Source organism: Takifugu flavidus, chromosome 1, assembly GCF_003711565.1.
Source record: "Takifugu flavidus isolate HTHZ2018 chromosome 1, ASM371156v2, whole genome shotgun sequence".
In the NCBI taxonomy this organism is placed as follows: domain Eukaryota; kingdom Metazoa; phylum Chordata; class Actinopteri; order Tetraodontiformes; family Tetraodontidae; genus Takifugu; species Takifugu flavidus.
Window position 1 is genome coordinate 20,378,404 of NC_079520.1, and position 13,038 is coordinate 20,391,441.

Here is a 13,038-nt window from a genome sequence, read left to right on the forward strand (position 1 = left end):
GTTAACCATTTAATATGCATGCTAAGTAGTAACTAATCCTGGCAGTTAACTCTCTTTCCTTTGCCTTTTGAAATTTTGCATTCTTTTAAGTTCTGTTCTTACAAATCATTTGGGACATCATGTTAGAAAGCTGATTGTAATATACAAATAGATATAAGAGATTGCTAACAGGCTGTGTCTCCCCTGATGTGTGTTAACTAAATGTCTGGTCCCCTTTTCCAAGCTGGAGCACGCTTTGGGTCTGGAGGCTGATGTTACGCCCCAGACGAAGAGGCCCGAACTGGTTAGTTCTCAAGCACAGAGTTTGACAAAGAAGTACCAGGAGACCAAGGAGCTCCTGAAGCTGCAAGAGCTGAAAAAGCGCAATATGCAGGCACAGCTTGGCCTCTCACTTTCTCACTTGAAGGAATCTTACTTTTCTGATCCCCAAACATGTTCCATTCTGGAATGTCCCCCCCATGAACTTGTACAAAAAACAGTTCGATTTTTGCTCCAGGACACCACAGAAGCAATTCAAGAACTAGAAGACTTGGTCACTGAGAAACCGGTTACCTTGAAGGAGCTGGCAAACTTGTTGAGGTCACATAGCTTTAATAAAGAGATGGCAGAGAAACAACATATTCAGAAGCTCTTGGCAAACTGGAAGTACCAGCAGGAACTAGAAAATGAAACATTAAAAAAGAGTTTAGCCAGAGCAGGGGAAAGCATCCGTGAATATGAATCCCGTCTTCTGACTATGGAGGACATGGTGGAGAAAGTTCAGAAACAAAACACTGAAAATCTTAAAAGCCCCTATGGACCCCTCTTACAAATTGAAAAGCACTCAGACGCTGGTGATGTGACCATTGGGATGCTTTCGCAGAGGGCTGAACTCTTAACAAGTGAAAATGAGGCATTGAAACAACGATGTCAGGAGATTGTTAACCAATTGACTGAGGCTGACAGAGAAATAGATAGGCTGAAAGTTGAGCTCAACGGTCAGCAAGGTGGCAAACAGTATCATCAGGATATGGAAGAGCTGAAAAGACTGAAGGAAGAACTGGCTGAAAACGAGGCTATTGCTATAGACAGGGAGTATTATGAGAGAGAGCTAAATGAGAAATCTCTGAGGCTCCATGAAGCTCTTGTGACATTGGAGGAGCTTGGAAACACTCTAAAGGACACTGAGAAGAAACTGCAGTTGAAAGAAGCCACATTGAAGGGGCTGGGCTTTCAAGCAGATTATGAGGAAGAGGAGTTACACCCAGAGAAAGAGCAATTGAAAGAACTACTTGAAGCTTCACAAGTGAATTTAACAGAAATGGAGGCAAAGCTCCAGCACACACAGCAACAGTGTTGTGAGTTTGAAGCCAGGAACATTGAACTGATCACACTGAGTCAGGAATCTGAGAGAGAGTATAGGGAAAAGCTAAGAGAAGCAGAAAATGAAATCAGAATGCTGCAAGAAAAGTTAGAATTTAAGACATTTAGTAAGTCTGTTGAGGCAGGGGAGGAGCAGGTTATCGATAAAGGGCTTATGAAGCAAGTTGTAGATAAGATTGCAATTAAAAGTGAAGCGATTAACCAGGTTTTAGAGATGCTAGCAATGATAGATACTAATGTAGCCAAAATGTTAACTGGTTTTAAATACTGTTTACTTGGATCCTCTGATGAAGAGGGAGTCTTTATAAGTCAAAATGACAGGACTTTGTTGATAGAAGGAGAATTCTGGAGTCAGTTGTTGGGTACAAACAAAAAACCACCGGAGGAAGATGGTCACAGGTTTGAAAGACATGTCGCAGAACAGATGATGGCACAGACGCGCTTGATGCTTTTAATGAGGTCCCCTTGCCCGCAAGTTGAGAGTGAGGCGGTAATGAAGTCCAATTTGGCAACCATGTATGGATGGCTTGATAATGAAGCCCATGCTCTTATTCATAAGGAGTTAGTAGAAACCTTGAAAGCAAAGTCAAATGTCTTGAAGCAGATTGCATCTAACGTGGAAGCGGTCAAAGATGAGGAGCTTCTGGCCTCGTTTGTAGCCAGCTTTGACTTTGATCAAGAACGAAAATGTTTACCTGAATCTCTATCTGATGCTCTTATGGAAGCTTGTATCTCTTATGCGATCACTAGGATGAAAGTTCAACATGAGAAACAGTTAAAGCAAGTACAAGAAGAAGCCCAGTCTGCTAGGATGGATTGTCCAAATTGTGTAAAATTAAGAGAAGCTATGGGCGTTCTTCAGAATCAACTATCTGAGGTCGTTTTGAATTCCCCCACAGGATCTCAAAGTCAGGTTGCTGATATCATAGCCAAGCATATTAAGGAACTACAAGAAGTTAAGGGTGGATATGAGCAGGAAGCACAGAAGCTGAAGCAGGAAATTACTAAGGCAAAAGAGGAGATTCGTGCCAGTACAGAAGAAAATGTGAAAGAAATCAACTCACTGACAGTGAGTATGGAAAAGCTGAAGAAGAAGCACGAGCTGGAGAGAACAAACCTAATTGAGAAGTTTGATCAGGAAATGGAAGAGCTAAGAGGCATGGTCAGTCCTACAGATGCAGAGCAGTACTTGACAGAAAAACATCGAACATCTCATCACTCCGCGGCCCAAACATCTTCCCTGAAGGAACGCATTCAGGATCTGGTGAACCAGGTTTCAGTCATGGCTGAAGAGATGAGACGGCGTGAAGAGCAAGGAGACATAACAACTGTACGGCTGAAATACGAGAAAGACCTGGAAAATCTGAAGGTGGAAGTGCTCCTTGTCCTTGCTGTCATCCATCTGTGATGCCTTGTGTTCCTTTGTGGCATTCCAAGATCCTCCCTTCTTCCCAAATCCCTTCCTTTTATTACCTAACTTTCACTCTTCTTCTGTTAACTTGTCTTTTCTGTGCATGGAAACTAACCATTTACTGTTTAATGTGATCTGACATGTTTTGTGAGTAGTTGAGGACGGAGGACCCAATCTTGTTTATCAGCATCATTAATTTCACATTTTTTTAATTACAGGTACAATACCGTAGATATACCTTAAGAAAAAAATTACTTTCTAACTTTCAGTTTTTGTAATATTCACAACTTTTACATCAATAGTTTTGTTTGTTTTGTTTTTTTTATGAAATGGGTTCCTCTGCTTGTACCGTAGTTGGTTGTGCTTGACAGCCTGACCCATTGATCTGGGCATTTTATTTAACTACTGTTTGGGTTGGCTGTGTTTCTTCCTCTGATTCTGCTAACAGTTCATTTAACCTCCTCTTTCTCTGAATAACATATGAAGGCATAACATGTCAGTTTTGAATATCTTAGCCAAAGCTTTTTTTTAGGTATTAAAACTGAAGCTTGCTAATTTGCTGTTGCGGTGCCCTTGAAATGCGATTTGACAAATGCCGGAAACATACACAAATTCTCAATTACCTGTATGCAGTTCAGCCTCAGAGATGCTTTTAGTGTCTAAAAATGTTTTAAAGGTAATGCTGGTAGAAATATGAAAGAAAATTCTACGTGATTACCTTTTTGCATGTTATCTCGTCACTGTCATTGATGATGATTTCAGGTGGAGGTAAAGTTGTTTTCTCATTCAGAGCTAAATGAGCGCACTCATTAATAAATTAAAGCATTTACAGTCATTTGTAAAATGAACACCCTCAAGTTTATATCTTATGTTTTTCTTATTTTATATTCTGTTTCAGTGGCTCCACATTATTGTAACATTATGGTTACATATTTCATGTTCATGTTTGATGTAAAAAAACAAAGACAAAAAAAATGACTGCTGATATGATGTTTAAGCTCATCTCTCCATTAACTGGAGTGACTCCATGACCATGACCTAGGATACATTTGCAGAGTGAAAACACGAAAAACACAGCACATTTCAAATTTCGATTGAGAGCATAGGGAAACAGACTCCAGAGCAGTCAGATTAGTGTGGGTAGAGGGTAAGTGGGCCAACATTTTGTGTTAGGTTTGCGTAAGTGAAGCATTGTCTTTGGAAAATTGCACTGTAATATTAGCATTCCTTCTCAAAGTGTGTTCAAGAGGATTCCTCTGCTTTTTTTCCTTCTAAGTATGCGTTTAGAGGTGAGAGGTAGATGAGGATATTCACATTATCTGACCACAAGTTATCGTAATTATCCAAATAAGGAGTGTGCACTCACATCTTGCTTAAATAATCCATGAATATTGGCTCTGCGTGTAGACCATGGTAAAATATAATGTCTTCCCCCTCCCCTCTCTCGTTAACCTTAAGTGTATTGCGTAACCTCTCATTCCTCTAAAACCTTTTCATCCTCACGCAGTCCCTGTCCACTCATGGCTAAATGGCTGCAGCTTGCAAGATATTTGTTGGAAAACATAATCATCAAGATCATCTCTGCCTCATGGTGTAGGGCCCAGAGGTTTTTTTTTTTGTCCTTCTCAGGAGAACCTCGTGGTCCACGTCCAGCTGGCCATACCCCTAACTAGCATTTCCTTTGTCACAGGCTACGTGCGAGAGGGGCTTTGCAGCAATGGAGGAGTCCCATCAGAAGGTAATAGATGAGCTGCAGCGAAAACACCAGCGAGAGCTGGAGAACCTGGAGGAGGAGAAAGAGCGACTCCTCGCAGAGGAGACGGCAGCAACTATAGCTGGTAAATGTCTGCATTACACTTGTGTAGAAACCAGAGAGCTAAAACTTGCACAACCATGGATTAACCTTCTGCACAATACTAAAAAAAACAAAAAAACAACCACATTGCTGCTGTTACTGTTACTGCTAGACATGTAATTCAATAATTGTGCAGTCCTTGCTGTTTTTTTTTTTAAATACATCACATTGTTTTATTCTAAAACTACTGTTTTGAATTTTTATGAGTTATTTTTGTTTGTTTTTTTTAAAGCCATTGAAGCCATGAAAAATGCACACCGGAATGAGATGGAGAAGGAGCTGGACAAGGCTCGCAAGGCCAACAGCAACTCGGGAAATGCAGATGTCGACGAGATCCGCAAACAGCATGAGTACATCAATCTTAGTGATGAAATACTCTGTCCATCATCCTCGGGGCTAATTATTTGTCCAGCAATATTCAAACATTATTGGTCAAGCAGTATACCTTCAATTTAACCTTAAGCTATCATTAATGCTTACTCAATAATTTACACAACTATGTAAAGTGAATTAGAAGAATACAACACTATCAAGAGCTGAAGCCAAACTATAGATAATGAACACTAAAGTGAGTGACATGACCAAACAGTTGCTAGATAAGCTATGGCATCACTAGTTAGCTTTGGCTTGTCGTTGCATTAAGTAAAAGTTCTTAACATACTGCTCTGTTTTGAGTCACATGAGGAGCCCTTTAGTCTCCAGATTCTAAATGTGTAAATATATGGAACAGCTATTATAACAGAGTTTCAGTGCAATCGTTCTCCTAATGTCCTCAACTGATCTGCCGGCTTTGCTTCAATGTTGTGCTTTACTTTAATTTAAAAAAGAATTGCCGGCCTCTCATATTATTAACCATAATAATAATGTTAAAAGAACACGCGTTATATTAGAATAGAAAATGTATTATCATAATTAGAATGTATACCAGAGTTAGGTGGATATATTGTGGTCTTTCTCAGCCCTAGTTGAAAGTTTTTCAGTTCAGTACCAGTTATCATGATGCTCCTTAATCACTGAACTGTACACCACACTGTCACATATAGTATCTCAATGTGCTGTTGTTTTGTTTCAGGGAGGAGCTGTGTTCTTTCCAGCGTGAGATTGAAGTATTGTCAGAACAGTATTCCCAGAAGTGCTTGGAAAACGCCCATCTGGCCCAGGCGCTGGAGGCCGAGAGGCAGGCCCTGAGACAGTGTCAGAGAGAAAACCAGGAGCTCAATGCCCACAACCAGGTACGCACACTGTGATCTAAAATACAGTTACTCAGCTGTCATTCTCTTCTGAGCTGCTTCTTTTTGGATTCTGTAGGAGTTGAACAATCGACTGGCAGCAGAGATCACCAAAATGCGCTCCATGGCAGCTGAGGATGGGCCCGGAGATGCAAATACCACAATACAGGGAAAAGAGCTCTACGAGTTAGAAGTAAGAGACAAACAGCAAAACATCAACCTGAGAGCAGTACAAATGTAACCAAATCTAAACTAATAAAGCTTTGAGGGTCACACATTAATAAATCAGGTAAGATTTAAACCTTAAGTGTCAAGATGGTTTAAAACCTTTTGACCATCAATTAAACTTACAAAAGTGCTGGCCGTAACCTGTGACATGTACATTTCAAATGAGTATGGACATGTTGCTGAATAGACTGTTTTTTTTGTTTGTTTTTTTAAAATTAGATACTGTTTTTGTAAAACTACTCCCTCCTATATTATCACAGACTAAAGAAAATGCAGAAAGCCTGAATTACAATAGCATGTTTCCAGCTCTGAACATAAGAAGACAGTTAAGAAAGTGCTGATGCAATTCAGACACATGACCCTGACAGCAGAGTGCGGCGCATCGCATAGTGTTTTAATTAACATTTTTGAATCTTGGTGTCATTCCTTCTTTCCATTTTCAATTGGCATTAAAAATCAAAAACTGAAAAAAGTTGAATTCAATACTCATTCTTTTTTTTCATTTTCAATTGGCAATCAAAACTGAAAAAGTCACTCATTATTTTGTTATTTGTTTATTAATCTAACATGAAAAAAGGAGATGTATGTTTTTTCATATCTAATTTTTAGCCTCAGATCAAAAATATAAAATGGACAAAGGGAGTCACAGGACTGAATTTGATTTTAATATTTAATCGGTCGAGTCTATATGGCATGGAAATTGCTCTGCACACAACAATTCAGGTAATGTAGGTCCCCATGGAAGAGATAGTAAGATCCCAAAGTGACGTACAGTGGGACCTCTACTTAAATTAATTGGTTCCGGAAGTTGTTTCGTAACCTGAAAACTACGTAAGTAGAGACGCGTTTTCCATGTAAATGCCCTAATCCGTTCCAAGCCCCCAAAAATTCGGACATAATTTTAACAAATACATGTTACAATTAGATTACCGCACAATAAATGTAGGAATTCAGTGCAAGGCTTCTCCAGGAACAAAATAAACTTTATTACAGGCTAATCTTACATTAGCCGTCATTATTAGCAACGAACGTTAACACTTGTGGTAACACCGCCATCTAATGGACAAACATACGAACACCTACAATAAATAAAAGTTAAACTAAGGCGACGCTGGGATACACACAAACTTGTACATTTTGACATCCCTCCTAGCCAATGGGATGACAGGAAGATGCTCGGCGATAGCCAATGGGATGACAGGAAAATGCTCGGCGATAGCCAATGGCAGAGCAGCTACAAGCATGTTTGCATTCGCTAAACTCCGCGAGCTGCGAGTAGCAGCGGTAGAGTATTTTTGCCTTTCGTATCCTGAAATTTCTTTCGTAACAAGAGGAAATATTTTCCCGTTGAGATGTTTCGTAAGCTGAAAATTCCGCCTGTAGAGACGTTCGTAAGTAGAGGTCCCACTGTATGGCACATATCGATCACCCTGTCATTTTTTATTGGGGGGAAAGACTGAATGCTGTTAAATAGCTGCTTACTAAGTACAGTGGCCATGTCAGAGCAGAGGAAAATCAGTAATAGTCTTTGATACTGCTTTTAAAACTTGACTCTGTTGGGACAAAGGACTTAAAACAAGTTACCAAATACTGCCCCCTTCTGGAAGTAAAGGAACCCTGATTTTCACCAAGAATATATTATTATTACACTACTGTACATACCACATAATGTAATAATGTCATGTTAATAGGTCAGACAGTGGTAATAATAGGGTAGTAAAATTTATTGTGGCTCGTCCACATTATAAAGTCCAAAAGGTCAGATAGGTGAGCCACAGACGAGTACCACCATTATAAGAGGGATGAGATTGGTATGTACCGTATTTTCACGACCATAAGGCGCACTGTATTAAAAGGCACAGTCTCAGTTATGGGTGCTATTTCTGTATTTAAAACATACATAAGACGCACCATATTATTAGGCGCATGCTGAAACATACAGTAAAAATGACAACGGAAGTAAAACAGTGAGTTTCGACACATTTATTGAACAAAATATTCATTCTTCCGCCACAAAACCATCAAAGTTTTCATCTTCTGTATCTAAATTAAACAGCTGCACTATTTCAATGTCCAACATCCTGAATTCCTCTTCTTAATCATCTGAATCAGACTCACCGACCGGTTTCGGTTCAGCGTTGATTTTGTGAAAGCTCTTACAATACATGAAGATGGTATCATAGCCCATGCGTCTACAATCCACCCGCATATGGTGGCATAACTGCCACCATATGCGGGTGGATTGTAGACGCATGGGCTATGATACCGCCGCTGCCTCATAGTCTTTGTGAAGGAGTGTTCGCCTTCCGTCATCCAGCACTCTGTCCGTTTCCGTGGCAGCCGAGAACCACAGTGAACGACGACTTCTCGTGCCCCGTTGTGCGTATCGCCACTGTGCTGGTCCCTTTTTCTCCACTTTGCCGATCAAAGGGATGTTAAAAGTCAGAGGGATCTCATCCATGTTGGTGATGTGGCTGGGCGCGGTTATCTTGTCGTGGCAGTAGGTGCCGAAGATGGCTACCCTCTCCTGGTAATCTGCAGGCAGCCGCTGCGCAAACAGTTGTCCTCACGCGTAGGTGTGCCGCTAATCGATTGGCGGAGCGTTTACCGTAGTGCACCCACCAAAGGTGCACAGCAGATTTTGGAACTCAGTCCACACACAAGGCGCACCATGTTATAAGGCGCACCGTCAATTTTTGAGAATATCTCAGTGTTTTAGAAGAGACGAGGCATACCAAATAACTGTTCACATTATAAAATTCAAAATGTCCGTGGCTCACATGCCTCGGTGCGTGCCGCTAAAATAATGAGTGATGGCAGTCTTGGCATACAATCAAAATTATCTCTAAGCGCTTTACAGAATCCCAGGGCCTGGCCCCCAACAATCAACAGTGGCAAGGAAAAACTCCCCTTTAACAGGAAGAAACCTTGAGCAGGACCGGGCTCATGTAGGGGGACCCTCCTGCTGATGGCCAGCTGGGTAGAGAGGAGAATGGGGAGGACAGGTAGAAGAGAGAATAGGTAGAAATCATACAGGTACATTAATTATAACAAACTGCTGGTATAGTCAGGGGGTCGGAGGTCAGCGGGTCAGCGTACAGCTATGAAGGCGACAATGCCTGTAGATGGATACAGAGAGAGGGGAAGAGAAGCAGAGAAACTACACCAGTAATAACATCATCACTGATGTACTCCGAGAGGAGAGGAGAGGAAGTTGTGAATGGGTGACAGAGGCCTGTCAGGTGATCATGTTTCTGGACCCCGGCAGCCTCAGCTTATAGCAGCATAACTAAGATAATAACCTAATAATTAGACAAATACTTTTGATTTGGACCTAAAATTGGAGTGCAAAAAAAACCATCTTTCACTCTAACTTTTCTGCTTATTTTGTCAATTGTTCAGACTTATTCAACAGCAGTTTGACATGCACTGAAATTTCCTGCACATTGCAGCAGAGTATCCTGAAATTCAGAAGGACAAAGTAAAAGTACCTCATATTATATTTAGTATTACTCAACCATGTACTGATTATATCAGTATAGTTTTTTAATGTGTATTACTGAGAAGATTTGCAGTAAATGTAGACTACCTCATAATATTTCTGGTAGCCTATGATGCAGTCCTTTATAGATATCACTCAGGTCATATAGTTATGCTAAAAACAAGCTTTTCATTCATCTTTACAACAGAAGGAAAGACACTTTAGTTATCAGTTTATCTTCAAAGTTCTCATTCAACATTATTCTTACAACTCTGTTTGCAGCACTGCTGCGCCTTGTTGCCATTTCAGAGCTATAGCTACTATGATGCATGCAACTAATTGAGCACTAAAAATTGAAGATCAAAATTGAAATATGAAAAGCCAAGCATATCTTGTATTGGATGAAAAACAAGTAACAAAAGTATCAGTCACTTTATCTTTTTTTAAATTTATGATTGATTTCCAATTGAACATGGAAAGAATGAAGGGTACATTTCTGGTTCACGTGCATTTTGTAAGGTTCTTCTAAATGTATTGCAGGTGATGTTGAGGGTGAAGGAATCAGAGGTCCAATACCTTAAACAAGAAATCAACTCCCTGAAGGATGAACTCCATGCTGCCCAAAGAGTATGCTTGCTCTGTTAACAGAAGACATAAATAACATGAATTCTCTTTAACTGAGATGCCACATTGTGATTTCAGGACAAGAAATATGCAACAGATAAGTACAAGGACATCTACACGGAGCTGAGTATTGTCAAGGCCAAAGCAGAGCGTGATCTGGGCCGGCTTAGAGACCAGCTGCAGCTGGCCCACGAAGCCCTCGGCGAGCCAACACTGGAGGAGGTGGAGCGAGGAGGATATGGTACGGAAGTAGGAATAACACCAGGCTCTGCTGAAGAACATCAAGATGATTCGGCTTATATAGCTAACAGTTTTTATTATTTTAAATCATGAGTTTATCGCTCAGCCCAAAAGTTGTTGTGAGCGATTACCCCTGTTGGTTTACTCTAATCTCACCTTTCCAGAACAGAATAGGGATTGGCATTACACTGCAAAACGATGTTGAAGAAGATAATATTTTATAATACACTGCTCAAAAAAATTAGAGGAACACTTTTTAATCAGAGTATAGCAACCTATCATTCAAACTTCTGGGATATTGATCTGGTCAGTTAAGTAGCAGAGGGGGTTGTTAATTAGTTTCTGGTGCTTTTTTGTTAATGAAATCAACAACAGGTGCATCAGAGGAGCAACAATGAGACGGCCCCAAAACAGGAATGGCTTTCCAGGGTGAGGCCACGGATACTTTTTTCCCTCCTCATCTCTTTTGGCTGATTTTTTTACTGACTGACTTTCTACTGCTGTAGTTATTCATTTGGTGGAGGATGAAGGAATTGATACCATTGACTGGCCCCCACATTTACCTGACCTAAACCCAACAGAACACCTCTGGGACATTATGTTTAGGTCCATCTGGCACCGCCAGGTTGATCCTCAGACTGTCCAGGAGCTCAGTGATGCCCTGGTTCAGATCTGGGAGGAGATCACCCAAGACACCATTCGTCGTCTCATTAGGAGCATGCCCTGACATTGTCAGGCATGCATACAAGCATGTTGGGGCCACACAAAATGGAGCAGTCTGCTGAATTATTTTTTCACTTTCATTTTTGGGGTGTCTTTGATTTCTCCCCTCTATAGAGTGATCATTTCCATTTCTATCAAATTATGTGGCACCATTTTGTTACTACGGTAATACTAAATACATCACCTACTTTTATCAGGAAAGATATTCAAGATCATTTTTCCCCCTGTTTAGACCTGATGCGTTTTCAAAGTGTTCCTCTAATTTTTTTGAGCAGTGTATTTAGAATAATTTGATTTTTTTTCCTTAGTTGTAGACTTGTTATATTTCATAAGTCAAGTTACCTCTTTATTCACTAAGTTGGCATGGCCACACTGCTGACCCTGTACAGTATATGAGAAGACTAAACATTATTCTACTATTTTAGATATAATGAAATCCAAAAGCAACCCTGACATCCTAAAGATGGCAGCAGCTGCAGCCAAACGTTCAGAGAGAACAATGAGGTCAAAGGTAGGTTGTCATGCACAGTGACATCAATTCTTCACTGCATTCAGGATCACAGAGCAAAAGCATCCCAACAGAGTAGTTTGAAGGGACTCCTGCCATCTTCTGTTCATCTATGGCATTGCATGTTGCACTGCACGCCAGCCGTTGCCTCGATTACAGGCATCCACCTTAGAATAATTTGTATTGTTGTGATGGAGCAGGAACAGTGTGGTGTGACACACACTTGCTGGTGTGATTTTTTTTTTTTTTCCCCCTTCTGTTCTCAGTTTGTGAGTCGTGACATGCCCTGGGACAGTTAGGGGCGGCTGAGGACGCGTAGGCCTCCTCTCCCTCCTCCTTTAGGTAAACCAAAACCAGACACATCCACAGCTGGTTGAAGCACATCCTCTCGCCCTCCACATCTGTAAACCACAGATCAGAGTCTCTGTTCCACTGAAATATCACCGTGGTGAAGAATGTATCACGTTGGTGCTCTAATATGCAGGAATGAGTCACTTGCAGCCTCTGTCAGCATTCAGTTAGTCATATATATATATAATCTAAATGTGTCATTAAATAAAGTTTTGAAACATTTTGGGTATAGTGAGAACCAGTAATTTTGACAGAATATTTTAAACATCTGCTTTTTTTACATTAACTGGGCTATGATGTAATACTAAAAGTAAAATCAAAATTTTGACATATGTAAAAATCAAATATGATGGCAGGAATACATTTTCAAAAGTTTGGGCCAGGGTCCTCATAATCAGTATTATCTCAAATGTTGTATTTAGCTTCAGAAATGAACACTGTTTACACACATTAGTTAAATATGTGATTTGTATCCATCTTTTGCTTTTGTGTAGTGTGTTTCTGATTACTTTAACAGCCAGGCATAACTAACAAATTTCAAAGGATCTTAATGATTGACGATGGCTAACATGGTAAGGGAGTTGATGGCCAAGTTGACTTGGGTCAGTGGGGTCAGGACAGCAGATCTTTGGGCAGCTGTGGAAACAGCTTAAGAGTTTGACAATTGACGAACTGATTCTTTCAAGTGTGTTCCTTTTCTTTGTTGTTGGATTTGTTGGACTGCTTGACAGTTTTGCCTCTTCCTCTATGGTTTACAAATGTAATACTTGTTTAACTAAATAGGCAACAATAAAGCTAGTGCAGATAATAGTGTCTTTTTTGAGCCCGACATTTTCAAACAGTTAAATTGTCCCTCCAGTCCAAGATGTGGCAGCAGCAGAGATATCAGGCTCCATGTTCATGTAGTAATTCATCAACGGAAAACTCAGTATTCAGAATTTCAATAAACACAGCTGTTCTCCATTTCTGCAGAGGATCTTAAATCCTTTTTCTCACTCTCTGCGCACACTGTCAATTGAATGACGG

The 13,038-nt window shown here is 40.4% G+C and overlaps 1 protein-coding gene across 4 annotated transcripts in view; it reads left to right on the forward strand.

The window, feature by feature from the left end:
• The window catches only part of mprip (myosin phosphatase Rho interacting protein), a 37,621-nt gene that overhangs the window by 23,526 nt on the left and 1,057 nt on the right, over nt 1–13,038 (forward strand). Inside the window, exons 16-24 of one of the 4 annotated variants that reach the window (XM_057055844.1) lie at nt 224–2,731; nt 4,464–4,611; nt 4,861–4,978; nt 5,701–5,860; nt 5,937–6,050; nt 10,107–10,193; nt 10,269–10,431; nt 11,579–11,664; nt 11,928–12,003. In XM_057055844.1, the coding sequence (XP_056911824.1) occupies nt 224–2,731; nt 4,464–4,611; nt 4,861–4,978; nt 5,701–5,860; nt 5,937–6,050; nt 10,107–10,193; nt 10,269–10,431; nt 11,579–11,664; nt 11,928–11,960 (3,417 nt within the window). In that variant the 3' untranslated portion in view covers nt 11,961–12,003. The remainder of the gene's footprint in view (nt 1–223; nt 2,732–4,463; nt 4,612–4,860; nt 4,979–5,700; nt 5,861–5,936; nt 6,051–10,106; nt 10,194–10,268; nt 10,432–11,578; nt 11,665–11,927; nt 12,004–13,038) is intronic. The other 3 variants (XM_057055834.1, XM_057055854.1, XM_057055859.1) reach the window with 3 other exon arrangements.